Source organism: Onychostruthus taczanowskii, unplaced genomic scaffold (assembly GCF_017590055.1).
Source record: "Onychostruthus taczanowskii isolate IOZ18803 unplaced genomic scaffold, ASM1759005v1 scaffold2, whole genome shotgun sequence".
In the NCBI taxonomy this organism is placed as follows: Eukaryota; Metazoa; Chordata; class Aves; order Passeriformes; family Passeridae; genus Onychostruthus; species Onychostruthus taczanowskii.
Window position 1 is genome coordinate 24,636,853 of NW_024499239.1, and position 18,055 is coordinate 24,654,907.

General features: G+C 45.7%; 2 protein-coding genes across 11 annotated transcripts in view; one reads left to right on the forward strand and one right to left on the reverse strand.

Moving 5' to 3' along the window:
- The first annotated feature begins 135 nt into the window (after positions 1–135).
- Positions 136–2,785, forward strand: MRPL35 (mitochondrial ribosomal protein L35). The gene is made up of 4 exons (XM_041402792.1): positions 136–385; positions 469–619; positions 2,047–2,191; positions 2,430–2,785. The coding sequence occupies exons 1-4, from the start codon at positions 151–153 to the stop codon at positions 2,616–2,618; spliced, it is 720 nt and encodes a 239-aa protein (XP_041258726.1). The 5' UTR covers positions 136–150; the 3' UTR covers positions 2,619–2,785.
- A 497-nt stretch (positions 2,786–3,282) lies between these two features.
- Positions 3,283–18,055, reverse strand: part of REEP1 (receptor accessory protein 1) — a 66,441-nt gene continuing 51,668 nt past the window's right edge. For 3 of the 10 annotated variants that reach the window (XM_041402521.1, XM_041402523.1, XM_041402525.1), the window contains 4 exons: positions 17,967–18,002; positions 9,609–9,748; positions 7,494–7,561; positions 3,283–5,205 (listed from right to left, as the gene is read on the reverse strand). In XM_041402521.1, the coding sequence (XP_041258455.1) occupies positions 5,139–5,205; positions 7,494–7,561; positions 9,609–9,748; positions 17,967–18,002 (311 nt within the window). In that variant the 3' untranslated portion in view covers positions 3,283–5,138. Of the gene's footprint in view, positions 7,562–9,608; positions 9,773–9,809; positions 13,857–14,197; positions 17,277–17,966; positions 18,003–18,055 lie in introns of those variants that run through there. The other 7 variants (XM_041402522.1, XM_041402524.1, XR_005952501.1 and 4 more) reach the window with 7 other exon arrangements.

The window sequence follows — 18,055 nt, forward strand, 5'->3', positions numbered from 1 at the left end:
GGGCGGACGAGGAGGACCCTGGGGCTGTGAGGGATCCCGAGTCCGGTGCGGAACCATGGCTCCGCTGCGGGATCCCGAGTCCCGTGGGGAGCACCAGCTCCAGTGCGAGATCCCGAGTCCCCTGTGGGATCCCGAGTCCGGTGCGGAACCATGGCTCCGCTGCGGGATCCCGAGTCCGGTGGGGGGTCCTGGCTCCACTGCGGGATCCCGAGTCCCGTGGGGAGCACCAGCTCCAGTGCGAGATCCCGAGTCCCCTGTGGGATCCCCAGTCCGGTGCGGGATCCCGGCTCCGCTGCGGCCGCCGCCCCCGTGGGCGGGACGCGGCGCGGCCCCGCCCGGCGCAGCGTGGCCATGGCTATGGCGGCGGCCCGCGGGGCCCTGGCGGGTCGGTACCGGGGCGGTTTCGGTGTCGGGGCTGGGGGTGTCTGGCTGGGGTGTTTGTGCTGAGGCTCTCCCGTGTCCCCGCAGGGATCCTGCGGCGCTGGGCCCCCCGCGCGCTGCCGCTCGGCGGCCCCTCCGCCCGGTGCGTGGGGCACGGACCGGCCCCGGCCCCGCTCTGGGCCCCGCGGCTGCTGAGCGAGAACCGGCCCCGGGCAGGGACCCCCTCGGTGCTCAGCAGGTGCGGCTACGCGGCTTCTCCCTCGTGCGAAAAACCCTTAAAAGGGATATACACGTGTGTATATATATATATATGTATATGTATATATACACATATACACGGATGTGTTTCTCTCTATATATGTTATATATATGTACTTAACATATATTTCTATTTGCATACCTTATATATTTTAGATGTATTATATTGTTTCATATCAATATAAATAATTTGAAATACGATATATTTCAAATATGTGTGTATATATATGTATATAACGATATGTTAAAGTATGTTTATACGTAAATACATTTAGGAATATATATTTTATTCCACTACATATGCATTACATAATATGCAATATACTGTGAATTTATGATGTATCCTATAACATGTACAATTTATCATCGTGTGTATTAATATTATATTGTTAATATAGTCTATGTTATATTTCATAATATAATATGTAGTATTATATTACATATGCAATATGGGTAGTATATATGTTGAAATTCCTCCATATATATATATATATATATATATATGAATATTGTAGAATCATAGGTTGGAAAAGACCTCTAAGATCATCAAGTCCAACCCTTACTCCAGCACTGCCAAGGCCAGCACTAAATCGTGTCCTCAAGTGCCACATCGGCGCAGATTTTACATCCCTCCAGGGATGGAGACCTGTCCATTGCCCTGGGCAATCTCTGCCGGTGCTTGACAACCCCTTCTGTGAAGAAAGTTTTCCCTGAAGTCGATCTAAACCTCCCCTGGCAAAACTTTCTCTTTTCCTGTTGCTGCTTGGGAGAAGAGACTGACCCCATTCCCCATATAAATATAAAGTACATACAGAGATAGATAGACAGACATATGTATAATATTTAGATTTCAGTCTGACACTCTTGGGCACCTTTTCACTCTGCAGTGGGTCTGTGTTAGCCCCAAAGCTTCCCACTTCAGTCACCATTAATGCTTGAAGCAGAAGGTGAATTAGTGTACTCTTTGTAGCCATATTTTACAATTAGTCTTGTAATCAGTACAGTTTCTCTTGCTGCTCATGGGTGTTGGAGTAGATGATTCATGAGGTCCCTTCCAACTCACACTATTTTGTGACTAATATTCTAAAAGTAATTTCTGAATCCAAGTAACAGCTGAATATTGGCTTCTGAGTGTTTGACTGCTTTTAGTAGATTAAGAAAAGGTGCTCTGTGTGGAATAATAAGTTTGAGCTGAATTTTGACAAGAGTCCAGCCCTGCCATTGTTATTCTACACCCATTAGGTGCTGTGCTATAATATTAGATGAGTCCTTGTTACCCTTCAAACAAGCCCCAGCTCTTCTGATCTCCCTGTGTGAGATAAAGGCAGTGATTTCTTTTAGAAAAAGGTGCTTCATTCCTGTTCTATTTCCCTCTTCACCCTGGGGTTGGTTTGGTTTTTTTTTTAGTGTCACACCTCTGCTTCCAAGTTTACTCCAGCAGCCAGCGAGGAGCCTCACCTACTGCAGCCTACGGAAAGGAAAGAGGAAAAGTGTGAAAGCTGTGGTCAAAAGGTTCCTCCGGCTGCACAACGGCCTCTGGGTCAGGAGAAAGGTGAGGTTTTTTTGGATAATGAGAGCCTGTTCTTTACAGTCAGGCTAAAGTGTTATTGTTTTCCTTCACTTGGAGGGCAGTGGCTGATGGGGAAGTTAAAAAAAGCTCTGTGGAGAGACTCCCATTTTCCTGAAAGGGGAGGATTTATCCAGGGTTGCTGAGCAGTGTGGCTGTGTTTGTGCATTTGCAGTGAGCTGCTAAGAAGTGGGGTTTTTTGGTGTGTGTTTTCTCCTGACAGTCTGGTTACAAGAAGAAGCTGTGGAAGAAGTCAGCTGCCCAGAAGAAGCGTTTGAGGGAGTTGGTGTTGTGCACGAGGACACAGTGTAAGCTCCTGGATAAAATGACCACTTCCTTCTGGAAAAGAAGGAACTGGTACGTTGATGACCCCTTCCAGAAGTACCACGACCGCACGAACCTCCGAGTGTAGAAATCTTGGGTTTGCACAGCTCTGGGAAAGGGGCAGTGGTCGTGTGCCACGGTCTGGCTTTTGGAACATACATCTGGAATGCCTGTGCTTTTTCAAATAAACATGTGCATATCACCTGAGCAGAATTATGGGAATCAGTGCCCACAATAAAGGAATACTCGAATTTATCTTCGTCTGCTGTTTGTTTTACTTAGCAGAGGTCAGGCTGGTCACCTACACATTCTGATGTCTGGTGGTTTCCTGTGATTGTCTGTCACGGAGGAATACACTAAACAGTACTAAAAGTGAATAATTCAACATACTTAATCTTATTTTTCAAAAATAAATATGTTTAAATAAGCCCAAAATCTATTTTTCTGTATCCATACTAAGTGGTGGCTCACTGAATGGAGTCTTCTGGGGAAGAGGAAAAAGGAGAGCAGGGTCCATCTTAGCATTGTTGCCTGTCACAATAACACATTATTGCCTTGTGTCCATGCTGGAAAGTGTAGGGGGAAAAAAACCCCAAACCAGAGTTTCATAGCTATATGCTGATTTTATGACTGATTTTGAAATGTTTTGGCCACCAGCTTTCATTACAATACTCACATTTTGTGTCCTCTGTTGGTTTTTTAATAGTAGAATCTATTCTTTGTGTCCTGCACAACATCCTCAAGCAGACAAGTCAGAGTAATTTCTTGTTTATTCACACTTCATACTGCACATTCCTGGTCACACATAAATGGAACAAACCCAAGGGTTTATCATGGGGTCTGTTTGGAGTGACCAGACCATCTACACCCTGTTTTTGCTAAGGGTTGGATCAGATGTTTTCTCTACAAAGCTGATACTCCAGAAAAGCAGTGAAAGCAGTACTTTAAAGCATTCCCTGATCACCCATTTTTGAGCAGACAGTCCCTGGTTATCAGCCCCAGAGCTGCCTGTACAGCAGAGGTGGTTTGCTGTACAAGGCTGTAGCATTGCAATGAATTCACTAGTTACTCAGAGTGTTCAGTAGCTGTATTTTGTTCTTTTTCCAGTTCATGATACAGAAAGTTCTGAAGGACATGCAGCACTTAGTGAATACATCTATATACAGTCAGCCAGAATTCAGATAAAAATAATACAGCGATCAAAGTGATTATTCTGGCCTGCCAGATACATTGAACAGACTAAAGATGTTTGGTTTTGTTTTTTGTTCTTTTTTTTTTTTAATAAAGAAAAGATTAAGACTTTATTCAAGATGTATATCAAGCAGTATAACAAAACCAGCAAAACATCAACCTTTGGAATACTGTTGTAATGGCCGTCCTTGTGAGGCATCAAGTGTACCATTGTATCACAGACCTTTTCTACCCATCACAGGAAAGAAATCACACCAAGTGCACAATTATGAGCCTTAAATAGTTTGTCTAAACGCAAATCCCGACGTGTTCTCTGCTAGTTCAAATGTGCTGGATGCAAAACAGGTACCTGAAACTAACAGCAAAAGGGAGACTGTGGGTGAGGAGCACAAGGGTTCACCACGACACGAGGACTCGCCAGCAGCCAGAGGCAGCAGGTTGTTTACAGGAGGAGCATTGTCTCCAAGCAGCTTTCTCCCTCCTAGCAGGAATAAATTGCCTGGTTCTCTTTCCTTCTGTGCTGGGTTTGCACTTCCACAAGGTTTTTAGGTTGATTCATTCCAGGGTGACAGGGACACATGTGAAGTCTTTTTTTGATGGGATCCCGATTCAGCAGTTGGTGATGCTGGAGCTGCGCTGATGCTGACCCCTACGGCAGGAGAGGAGGCACAGAGGGGAGCACTGGGCTGCTTCAGGCTTATCTCTTCATAACTGCATGACTTTATGGTAAACTGGGGAGGTCATTCACAGGCCTGTCTATCACAGACCACCTCCAGCCGCAGTTTCCCTCCCCTCAGCCTCAATTTTGTGTGCTTAAAATAATGCATATTTCACTGGAGCCTTGAGCTGGGTAAAAGCTGTTTCCTAGGGCTGGCCTGTTCTCTTCAGAGTTCCACTCTCTCAGCCCTCTCTGAGACATCAGGAGGCCTGCCCTACAGGACTGATGGTAGGGGCCAGCTGCCTCAAAGGCCCCAAAACTGGGCTTTTTAAACTGAGCCAGATCTATTTTAAACCATCAGCTGGAAGATTGCTTGATTTTAGGAGTGGAGATCTGGAAGTGCTCAGCCAACCTGCACACTCAGAGCTGGAACGGGAAGGGAGCTGAGAACTGCTCCTTTTCAACACATGTCTAGAAAGCATCCATCCATCCATCATCCATCATCCATCCATCCTCCATCCATCCATCCATCCACCATCCATCCATCCATCCATCCATCATCCATCCATCCATCCATCCATCCATCCATCCATCCATCCATCCATCCATCCATCCATCCTCTCTCCTCTGCGGGTCCTGCACACTCCGGTTTGCCAGGAGGGGTCAGCAGCAGCACAGGAAGGCGAATCACCGAACCGGGCTCGCTCCTTGGCAGAGGCTCCAGAGAAAAGCTGGAACAAAAGGCTTCACGGGTGGTGTTTATCCGGAATGAACACAGCAGCTGCGACATCGAACTGACAGGCTGGGGGCAGCCCCTGCTAACAACCTGTGCGAGGAAGGTGAGGAATCAAAGAGAGTGGCTGCTCTCGTCTGTACAGAGCACTGAGCACAAGGAGCACGAGGTCAGGCATTCACATGTCTGTCTATCTATATGCAAATATACAGCTCCGTTGATCATACATTTTTTTCTTTTCCAGAGATATGAAAAGGTTTATTTTTCTCATTTATACAGTGAATGTTTTGAGAGATATAAGGCAACTCCCTTGTCAACATTTCACCTCAGCACTTAAGAAATGCTAAACAGTCAAGTTTACAGTAAAACAGCAGATTAGACGCACATTAAATAGTTTTAGTGAGAATCAATGTTAATACAGCATGTCTGAGATTAGAACTTGTCAGATGTTATGCAACTCTATGTTGTTGGGGTTATTTGGCATAATTGAGTGCAAACTTGTCAGCTTCTTTTTTATCTTACAGCAGCCCATTGCATAGCAGGGAAACATGGCTTGCTTGCAACAGGATTTTATTTTCTGCTAACAGTGCAGGCAGTTTTTCTATTTCTTTTTAATGTTAGCCAAAAGAAATCAAATAAACTCTAAAGCTGCTTAGAAGTAAAATACATAAGCTTAGCTTCTCAAAGCTTTTGCTGAGTATCTTCCAGGGACCAACTCTTCTGTAACTGCTCTTTAGACAGATTTGTTTGGGTTTTTTTTTAAATTTACTTTCTGAAGAATTTTTCAAAATTTGCAAAATACGACTGAATCAGCACATGAAAATAAAATTCTCAGGTAATGAGGCCAAATACTGTGGCAGACACAGGAAACACCTGCTTGCTTTTTCCATTTCCCAGCCAGGTCACATAAACATTTCTGTGCGCACGTAATTTATTTCTTTCTTCCCCGCACATGTAGGAAGCTGTGGGAGTGACCTCAGGGACCCACCAGATGGGCAGCTGGGATATGGATGCACACCTGGCAGAGAAATGGTTTCAAAGCCCACTTCAGAGTTATCTCTGAGCCTGGCACACTCCAGCTGGCTTTTGGCACCCTGGGCTGCTACACCTGAGCCAGATGAACAGTGACACCATCGAGCCCCTGTGCTGATCCATTGGTGATGGCACATCCTACATAATGCTAAATCCTCTTCTAGTCTATGTGACAGGTCTGAGAGCAAACACAAAGGGTCACGTAATTAACTTATGTGTGAATCTCACATGCTCAACACTTACAAGAGACACCAACTTGAAGCACAAATACACAAACCCTACCATGTCTTCCTCTTCTTTTATATTTCCCATTTATATATGGATACAAATAAACCACTCCATCTGGTTCTTGTGGTTCTAACCAAACTCCATGCTACAGGAGAAACTCCAGGCTTCAAGAAGCAGCTCAGACCCAGCACCCTCCTCTGCTCATGCAAGCAGAACAGCAGCCCCTCAGCAGCAGAGCAGAGTGCTGGGACTGGCACTGTTGCAGCAGGGGAGAAAGGTGTGTTTTCCCCTGGAAATGCATCACTAAAGCAATTCTAATTTCTGTTGCTGCAGCTTGCTCAAGCCTGGCTTGCTCACACTTTAAAACTCACAGTAGAACATTGGCCACAAATGGTGGGATTTAGTTCTTCTATGCATCATTTTCCATAAAATACTCTCCTGGCTCAGGCTGATCGAAATTAGGACTCTCCCTTCGTTACATCATTGAAACAATTTTTTTTTCTCTTGCACATCTCTTCCTCATCCTCAGTAAGTGGTTCTGTCTCTGTGGGTTTAGCACAATGGTTTTCTCAGAACATGTGATTTACTTGCAGAAAAACGCAGTTGCAGCTCAGCTTTTGCTAACAAATCTTGGACATTTTGTACAGTCAGAGTACTTTGACATTTGTTACATCATTCACAGTCTTGAGGAGGAAGGGAGGAAAGAGAAATCCATGGGTTCTGCAAATCCACTTCATCCATGATAAAGCCATAAATAAATACACTGTCAATGTAGCATCATGAGTAACTGCTTATTGTTGTTTCCTCTGGGCATTCACAGAGCAAGAGCTATGCAGACACAAATGAAACTGTAAATGTACACTGTGGGTGGGTGCACACTCTGCAAACCAAACCAGGACCCCTCACCTGCAGGTGCCTGCCAGACTGTCCTACCCACGTCAGGGACAAACAGCAGCGTGCCACAGAAGGAAGCGGAGAGAGGAGGAGAAAGGCCATGTCTACAGTGCTGTGATCAAAGCACATCCATCCCACTGCTGCTTCCTACGTTATGAACGAGTAGCTCTTTAAGGCAGAAGAGAGACATTCTGTGGATCTTGGTGCTATTGGCTCATTGCACTCACATTGTTTCAGTGGCAGAGGACGAGGTACTTTTCTTCCTGAAGCGAGGTCTAAGAGTCCTAGGCGGTGCCTGCAGAGAAACAAGACAAAACTTCAGAGGCATAGTAGGAAATATTTTTTTTTCCTTACAACTCACCCATCTTTGTGAGACCTCTGTGGCAAGGATCCTATTCCATGCGTGAAGTAATGCAGAAGTTTTGGCCCTGAAGATCAGTTGTGAATGGCCAGCTGTGGACTAATCTCTTTAAGAAACCTGTTGTACACCCAGGTTACATCAACACATTCCCCTCTGGTGCTTGGTTACAAGTGTGGCTAAAGATTGCTAAAAACTCAACAGCTGAAAGAGCCAGGTCAAACTGGTGCCATTTACAGCAGCTCATGGATCTAGAGATCAAACTGGTGGCAGGAGCCAGTTCTGGTGTCTCCCAGCCCATCCTGCCCTGCCCAACCCATCCACAGCTCCTCGGAGGGTACAGCTCATGGCATTACAAAGCTGAAGGGTTTCCCAAGATGGAACACACCAGGCCTGTAATTCTCATGAGGTAGAACTCCTTAAAATCGCCCTCTTGCTTGGGAAAGAGGCCAAGAGGCCAGACAAAATCTGTTGAAATTATTTTAGAAACCAGCTATTGGAATTCTGCCTTGTAGTCAGCTGGTGCAGAGCTTTCACAAGGAGCCCTGACTGCCCAGGAGGAGGCAGACCAACTCCATGAATTTGGTTTCCTGTGGTTAACTCTGTTCTCCAGACTCAGACATTAGTTAGGCCAGCAAACAAATGAAAGAAAAAGCCCTAATCTGCAGAGCCTACTTGTCTCAGAAGAGTTCTGGTGTGGCATTGTGTCTCATGGGCTTCACAACAAGAAATGGTTATCAGATGTTGTAACAGGGCATGGATTCTCAGTGTCTACCACACCTTGCAGTGTTACTTGATGCCTGTCACTGCATCAAGTAACACTGCAAGGTGTGGTAGGCTCTTCTACTCCATTTGCACAAACATCCAAAGCCTTGTTTTGTTAATAGCATTTACCCATATTTACCTGTAAGGGCCTGACAGGACCAAAGCAAAGACTTTTCTGTTTTACAGGACTTTCAAACCAAGACCATGCCATGTTTCTGCACTCCCATGATGCAGCAAAGTATAACTATTCATATCGACAAGGGACTGCAGCACGGTGAGGTTTTGTTTAGACTCCACCTAAATCTCCATTTTTTCTAGCTTGACCATAAACCAAAGTACTTTTTCACAGAGATGGGATTAATCCAACACTTCACCCCGTCTTCCAAGCCTGAAATCTTACCCCAGGTCCGTGCAGTGAATCCCCAACAGCACAACAGATCTGGATGGGATGGCTGTGCCCAGAAAGCACAGCTGGAGCAGAGGTGAGGAGCAAAGCTGCTATGCACAGCAGCAATGGATCCCACACCAGAGCTGGCTCCACAGCTGCTGGCTCAGAGGAGCTCTCTGTAAACCAGGAGCCCAGGGACACAGCCAGACAACTTGAGCAGCACCTCCTGCAGCTTGGGACGAGGCTGCTCTTGGGGAAAACCATGTGGCTCTTAAAGCAAAGCTGTCATTAACTGCACAGCCAAGGCTCTTAAACGGGGCATGAACAGCTCTGCCTCCTTTGGGAGGTCACTGGACAGCTCTGGGAGTAGCTGGAGGGGCTGCACCTTTCCATGGCTAGAACAGAGCAGCCCAGGCTTTGGTGAAAGCCCCCCCAGGTAGGAGAGCCCGGCAGAAGGGATTGCAGCAGCTGACCAAACCACACTGCTCTGCTCCCTCACACTGAGCCAAGGGAAGGAGGGAACCAGCTCAGCTTCCCATGGGTGGAGATCTCAGCTGCTGGCTGTGGCTCCATCCACCCTGCCCAGATCTTCAAGGAGTCTTTGCCTACAGCATATCCCACAGAGGTTTTTACTTCCTCCATAATGAAATGTTGCTAAAATTTTGACAAATCAGGGTGAGATCTGCATTTCCTTTAGTTCTTTTGTTTCCAGGAAGCAACTTAAAGGGTATTAAGTGAGTTTAGACCAAAGACAGGTGTTTGTTCAGTTGAAGATTCCAGCTGAAGAATCAAGGAATGTCAGAAGGAGGACTCTTGACAATATGGAAGTACCTCAAGGGGTTGATCCTTCTTTCTGGGCCTTTTGTTCAGGGATGCACAATCGTTCTCTTCATCATCTGAGAACACTGAGCCTTTTGTTTCACAGTTTGTCTCAGGTGGCTTCTCATATCTAATGTCCACACTTATTTCACCTATTTAACACAGCCATTTGCAGCCTAAATGTGAAGACACGGCATGAGGAAATCAATGATGGTTTGATTCACACAAACGTCACTCACTGCAAAGCCATGCATCTTCCAGGGATTAATAGACAGAAGGGCCACACATCACACTCTAATAATAGCAGCTGTGGGGTTAGAAATCAGTAGGCTCTTGTTTACAAAGCCATTATAAAGTCTATTTTGATTATTTTACACAGAATTGAGACTAAATTCACAGCTTTTGATGTTCGGGAGGTTGACACTATAAAGAGATTTTTTGTTTGTTTGCTCAGGGATAAATAAAATAACTGATTTCTTGAATTGCTGGTTCCATCCATAGCTCCTGCATCTACTGCTTCCTCTAGAAGACTCCAAATGGGTGTTGAAGTCCTCTGGTGAGCACTGAGACCTGCCTGGGATGCAGAAATAGGAAACACAGCAGCACTTACAGACTTGAAACTGAGTGGTCAAGGCAAGCACTCAGTCTGAGATCCACTGAAGTTTTCAAAAAGCTTCACCAGGCATTGAATGGACCCTCATCAAGTGGGAGTGTTGCTGGAAAACCAGTGCAGGGCAAAGTCTCTCTTCTGTCACTCTGGAGTAAATGTGGTGGAGCATTATCTCTGCTGATGTTCCTGAAGGCAGTTTATGGCCTCATAACTTCAAACCACAAACACTTGGTGGTTCTTACCCTTGGAACTTATGGCACAATCTTTGTGGGACTGGTTTTGTTACACAACACAATCCATTTGCTGCCTAAATACACACAGTAAATGAGACAGTATTTTTAATGACCAGCCCAAAGCAAGAGGTACAGAAGAGGAAATTCAACATGACCAAGTTTCCTGCTCTTACCAGCAGGGCTGGAGGTTTCTCTGTTTAATTGAGAAGGCTTTTTTGATTCCAAAACATGGTAGGAGGGGAACTATTTGCTGTTTAAGTGGCACTAGTCAGAATTACTGGGTCTATACTTTGTTGCATGAACATACATAGAAATAATGCCCTGTGCTTCTTGTCTCAGCCTGACTGTAAGAGTCTGCTGGACCAAAGACTGAACCCCAAAGACTGAAACCAAAGAGGTTCTTAAACATCTAATACTTACTAATCCCTTTTGATTCTTAAAGCCCAAAATAAATGAGTTCTTCGACAGCTCTTCCAGTAGGGCAACAGACAGAGGGGAAATGATTTGGCTACAGCAACACCAGGAGTCACGAGCAGTCACTGGGGCTCTCCCCAGTGCAGATTAAAGTCAGCAGCTAATCAGTCTCAGCCACAGGATGCAGCTGCTTCTCGAGACAGCAGCCTGTGCACACCATCATCCTCTGCCCACTGACCCTGTGCTTCTACCCCTTTATCACCATTCACATGGGCAGGCTGGAAGATACCACTGCAGGTTTTCAGGAAGAGCTGGAAGTTGACCTTTTCCCCAGCTGTACTGAAGATGTTGATAGTCACATTGCAGAGGGGCCAGGGATAATGCTGAAATGTTTTTGTTCTGTGTAGGACTGTAGTGTGAATACTGCGCTGTGGGGAGAATTAAATGTTCTCTAGACCACATGGCAAAACAGTAGAGGAATGTTTTAGTTTACTATTTTATCCCTCCACTTGGGAAGTGATCTACCCAGGAGCAGCCTAGCTTAGACACTCTTTGATGTGGAAGCTGTTCTTTGCTGCCTGCCTAAGCCAAATCAAAATTCAGTCAAGTTTAGTAGAAGTGGGTCAGAACTTCTTTTAATGGCCTCACTGAGGTTTGCACAGTGGCCCAACAGCACACCTCCAGCCATGTGCCAGTGAGAACAGACACGGGCTTTCACCAGGAAAAAGGGCTTTGAATGGGACAGGATGGAGGGGTGCTGGAGACCCAGAGTCGGGGTGACCAGAGTGAGGAGACACTGGCTGCTGAGGCTGAGTGAACAGAATCACAACAATGTGCCATGCTGCCATTCCACGACCAGCCACTCCACTGGAAAAGGAGACAGAAGGAACTGTCAGCCTGATAATGCTCCTGTGAATCCCATGGCTTTGCAGCATACGCTGCTTCCTTCATTACTGTTCTCTCTCTTAAATTAGATGGTGGGCAAAAAAGATACCCAGTGAGCTCTGCCACCCAGGTCACCTCCACAGCAGGCACAGTCTCCTGCAGGCTTTTCCATTCTCCCATCAGTCCAAGCATCACATCCATGTCCTGAAGCTGCTTCCATGAAGATCAAGAGGAGAGCTCAGCCTCTAAGCTGGTCCATACTGCTTTGATCCCTGCAGCTGAGTGGTCTGTAAAGTTCACTGGAAGTTGGGCTGATGCCCTTTTCTTCCCTGCTCCACGTCATTTTGAGTGGGACACTGAAAACCAGCCACATGGGAAGCAGTTTAGCTTCAGCCTCACTGAACTGGAAAAAGCAAGATGGGCTCTCCTCGGCTTTTCCATTACTTTTCTGGCCATGGATGAGAAAAGATCTTTAATACACACGGCACTTTCCTTCAGACCTGGAACAAGAAGGGAGGACTCCCTGCCCATCCTGCCTTGGGAAGGACATCTGTATTTTGAGCAGCCCAAGCTCATGTTGATCTGCCAGCCTTTGGAGTGCCAGCCTTTGTCCCACATTTGTGGAAGCATTCTGCTGTTCTGGGATAGCAGAGAACTCATCTCTGAAGAGCAGCTGCTGTGTGAGCCCCAGCTCTGAAACTGTTGTTTTTTTGTGAATACGGTGATGATATGATAAAAAACTGATTTTCTGACACCAAGAGAGTGAGTAAAAGTGTAAAGTAGGGGTTAATCAGAAGAACAAACACACATGTGAGGAACTGCTGAGAAGGGAGATGGAGGTTTAAAGTGAATGAAAGGGTTCTGGATTTGTTACCAGAGAAGGTAAAGACTGAGGAGCACAACATTGCCAGGGCTGGAACATGCATTTTGAGGACAGCACTTGGCCTTGGGTGACCTCCTGTGTGTTTCTAAGAGCCATTTTTATGATCTGAGGCTGCAGGGCCTCAGGTCACTATCAGATGTCCCCAAAGGAGCAGAGTCAGCAGTGTGTGCTGCTCCAGGGAACAGCCAACAACCCAGGGACTGTCACAGCCAGGAGGTGGCTGCATAAAAACATGGATCATACACAGACCTTTGCCCTGGCTCTGTTTGGGAGCCTCTCACTCCCCATCCCAGGGTGGGCTGTGTTTTAGGTGTTACATTTAAGGCTCCACAGCTTTGTGTGAAGGGGCAGAAGTGGGAGATGGGCTGGTGTTCCAGGACTAAAGGTGCTGCTGCCTCTTGCAGCAGCTTTTCAGTGCACAGACCAAATTACACTCCTCCCTCCACGAAAGCAAGACAGAATCTGACTGTAAACAGTCTAAGGAAATGGATTATTCCAGTCAATTCCCTTAATTCCAGTTCCTATCATTCCATCATAATTCCTCCCAAAGGAACTGATACAACCAACACTTTGTGTGGGAAGCCCTGAAAATGGGCACATTTCAAGTTAAAGCAGACATTTGAGTGCTCTGCAGAGGTGGGACCTGAGCTGTTAATGCACCTCAAGGAACAACCCAGCACAGACCAGGAAATGTAGGGCCAGATCATTGCAATCTATGATTCAACAAGGCTAAGAAATTTCACTTGCAAAACTCTTTCTACAGCAGTATCTGGGATTAAGTAGTGTGCTGGTTCAGTAATCACTTTGGTTCAGACTCTGGTCCATGCTGCCATGTAAATCTGCAGCAAATTTCTGTGGATCTTCATGAGTACAACAGAAATCAGGACCTGGCCCACTTTAAGTGCAAGTGAACAAATGACTTTGATCTAGATCCTCTGAAAAATCTGGACACTTAAGTACAGTTACAGTGGGAATCAGGCAACTTTGACATTGGACCTCCCCTTATTTTGCTAGGCACAGTATTTCCATCACTTGAATTCCTTGCAACAATGGGGAAAACCACAGTCACAGACTACACAAACCAAGAGGGAGGTATTGTATTATTGTAATGGAAGGCAAAGTCACTCCAAAGTTAAGCCTTTCCAGGGCATCATTCATGTAAAGAGGTTTGCACACCACTTAATAAGCACAGGAGAAGAGATATTTATTATACGATGGCCATCAGCTTCTTTCCCCTGCAACAAAGATAAATTCACCATCATTTCCAAAAGACATTGACCCAAGTCCTGTACTTCCCCAGCAGTTTTCATTGCCAAACCAAGAGTTAGGAGCAGCCAACTACACCAGCACACACTGCCCAGGAGCCACCAAACAGAGGCAGACATCCTTTCCAAAGCTGGAGTCAAATGCAACCAAAGCAAACAAGCCTAATTACATCAACAAAGTCATCCGTTAATGAAAACACATCCCACAAATGAGTGAGTTGTTAAATGCTAGTCTATTCCAAACACCTCAGAGGAAAATTCATGCAATCTGTAACACTTACATCAGAGTCCCATAATATTTACATAGAGAAAAAGAAAGAATAAACTGTTAGGAGAAAACATTTGGGTGCAGAGGGGGAACGAGCATTGTTTCAGAATACAGAAATATTCATCTTCACTTTTATCATATCTGTCAATCAGCTGAAGTTTATTAAACAATAATCAATGTTTTCACTTTCTGCTGGTACGATGCAAATGTACTTAAAAACTACTGATTTTCTGTGATTTTTTTTCTTCCCTGAAGTAACCAAAATACATCTGAAACTATTTTTAAATCACAAAAAGAAAATCACAAATTGCTATTCAGAAATACCAGCGCAAAGTGATGCAAACCAGCCCTGTAAAAATTTGCTTCAGTATTTAGTAAAGGGAAATTTTAAGGAACAAAATGCCTAGAGCAACAGAAAATTGCTGTTTGTTCTTTAAGTTCAATAAGGTTAAAAGAAATCCTCTGAATAAGAGCTGGAAGCAAAACTGACTAAGAACCAAAATAAAACCACCTACACCATTTAATTGAATTAGTTCAGAGATGTACAATCAGCCCCGTTGACATAAAGTCAATTAGTGTTTTTAAAGCACTTTCCACTGTAATAACTCATGTGCACTTCTGAGCATACCACAAAGAAAGTGTTGGATGCAGCTAATAGACCAATGAGGTGATTTATTTAAAGCACAATTAAGTGGATGTCCCATCGAGGTCCTTGGTGAGCTGCACTGCTGGTGGGTGTGATCTGTCACCTTGTGGAGCACAGCCCTGCAGTGCACACCCAGACCAGACCCTTCATCACAAATGTCCCTGCACATTTCTCACACTGCCTAAGGCTTCTGATCAGCATTTTAATATTAAATTCCCCCTCAAATACTTGCAGTCTCAACAATTCTCCTGATATACAGCTGATTCTCCAATTCATGAGAGATAGATTTATTCTCTGCAAGAATTAAAATGGTTTCTCCCTCTCAACCATGCCCCAGGTCTTTGCAACAGCACCTAAGAGACATTAGTTGAGAGAACACCACCAAACATATTTTGTTACTTCTTAAATGCCGGTCCCAAGCAAGACTGTTTAACACTGAGCAGCGTTTAAGCATTTGCCAGGCACTGCCAAAAGACAAACATATCCCTGGAGATTTTCACTCTGTTCTCTCTGAAAGGGAAAAAGAGCTCTTACATAATTGTACCATTGCTCCTTAATGCTGTAGCCTGACTTTCCACACAACACAAAGGAGATAAATCAGAAACTCGGGTTAAAACCTGGAAGGAGTTCCACCAGCAAAGGCCTGGCCAGGAACAAAAGCAAGAGGAGCTGGCATAGGAGCTGTCAAAAAGATGTGCTGGAGTACATCTGTCAAACAGGCTTGTGTTTTAGTGAAGCTGCCCAGAGCAGAGGAGGATGAATGTCCTGAATTGCATCAATGCTCTGTCATGTGCAGACTGTGAGGCCAGTGGGAGTGATCCAGCTGGGCAGGAAAGGGCTCTGCTGTGGAGCTTCAGCACAGAGAATCCCACCAGTGCTGACAGGGACAGTCCTGCTCCAGAGCAGAGCAGCCCATCAGCCCCCAGCCCATCACTGCTGACAGGAACAGTCCTGGTCCAGAGCAGCCTATCAGCACCCAGCCCATAACTGCTGACAGGGACAGTCCTGCTCCAGAGCAGCCCATCAGCCCCCAGCCCATCCCCAGTGCTGACAGGGACAGCTCCAGCTCAGAGGGCTCAGCCTGGCCTTCAGGCCCTGCAGAAATGCAGAAATGCTCACTCCATGGCACCTGCAGGCCCCATTCTCCTTACACCTTCTCTCAGGGTGTCATCTAGGGAGCAGAATACTTGGACTTTTGCACCACCAGCCTGTGCTCTCCTAAGAGCTGAGGAGGTTTCTGTGAGTCAGAGAGTGAAATAATTGAGTTTTACCTGCAAGAGCATTAATGCAACTGCTCCTGCCAAAAAGATTGCACCAAGGCTCTAAAGCAGCTTTTAATATCCCTGCTTGAGGAAAGACTTGACTATCTGCCCATTTAGATTATAAACTCTTTGGAAATGAGAACTGTTAATGATGTGACTCTGAAACTGGCTACACTAAAGTCTGCACTAAGAGAAGATGAGTGCCAATAGCTCAAGGCAACTTAGTCCTAGCTAAACAAAATTAGATTCTTTCTTCCCCCAGCTTTTTGTGGCCTTGAAAAATCTTCACATGACGTAGTCAGCCCTCCAAGCTACCAAAGATGCTCTTACAAAGGAGCATTTTAATGGCAAGCCACTGTCTGAGAGTGCATTAATGCATCTATTGCCTTGGAGACAGAGAAAGGGCAGCCTGTGGAGACAGAATGAACCCTCTATGACACAGAGCCTTGGCACATCCCTATTGACATGGTCTAAGGGACTGGATTATGCTAGAAGGGAACAGGAATAGTAAAACAAGCCAATGTGAAAGGGGATGCAATTTCAACAAGATCTAAATTACTTCGGGTTTAATTCATAAACATATTGGACAGATTGCTGCTTTAGCATCATTAAAAGACTGTTCTAAGAATACCTCATGACTGTTAAGCCCATAAGGATTCAGTGATTCTTTTTATAAATAACACTTTGGAGTCAAATCCATAAAATAGGTTTAGGCTAAAATTAGAAGAGTTCTAATAAAATGCCCTGTGAATACAAGTGTTTCAACAGATACCACCTTAGACATGCTTCGTTGTCCTGCACAATGGCACACCCACCCAGAAAAGGAAGGGTAACAAAACAAATATGAGGGTGGGTTTGCCTCGCACGCAGAGTGCAGGGAGGCTGTGCCAGGCTGGAAGCATCAGGCTCCAAGCACCACCACTGCACAGGGCTCTGGCACCAGGTGCAGGGCTGTGGGAAGGCACAGGTAGCTGCAGCATGGTGGCAGCACTCTGATCCTTTAGTCTTTCTGCTGCTGTCTCCAGGTTGATTAGTGTGCAAAATACACAAAAAGCACATGAGATGAGAAGAAAAGGAGTTACAAAGGTTTTTTTGCTTCTACCAACATGAGACACTGCCAGTCTGTATTTCTTTTTTCTCCCCAGACAAGCTGCTTGGCAGTCCCATCCTCTGGCATGCCCGAATTGGAGTTCTCCCACTCCTTTCATCTGTCACTGGGAAAAAAATGCAGAAGTGACATGTCTGGGCTCTTAGCAACCGAGCTAACTGGCACAGCACTGAAAAGACCACTGGCAGCTAAACCATTCACTGCACTCCGACATTTGTAAACACAATAAATGCTGGGGACAGTGGGGACACTTTTCAAAAATGCTTCTGCCAGAGACTGTATCAGGGAGAGTCAGTTCAAGCCTATTTTGTCTTACCATGGTCTGCTGCTGGAATTTACTACATACCCTGTTCACCCCAAACACAAACATCCTCTCCACCAATGGAGAAACATGTGCCAATCCTTAGGGAACACAGAAAACAGGGCTGGGCTGATGAGGTTCTGCTCTTGCTGCATTCCCAGTGGATTTACACCAGCACGGGGGGACATGGGGCAGAGGAGTTACACTGCACAGCAAGGATATGGCACAGCCTCTAGAAGAGAAATGAAGTTCTTCTCCAGAGGAACAATCCCCATCCTTGGGTAACACAGGTCAGTATGGTGAGAAGCACTGAGATTCTTGCCATGAGCACACACACAGCTCCCAAACCTGCTCACAGCCTGGCCTTCCCCTGCTTTGCCCCCCTGGTGTTAGGAAACCCAGTGAGCAAGAGCATCAGGAGCAAGCCAGGCTGGGGAATGCAGCCATGCCCAAAAGGGATGCATGGACAGCAGGACACAGAAATCCAGCACTCACCTCTGAGGAGTCGGCATACCGAGCAACACGTGCACACTGAAAGAGGAGCTGAGCGTTAGGAACTCGTCGGTGAAGCCACTCACTCTTAG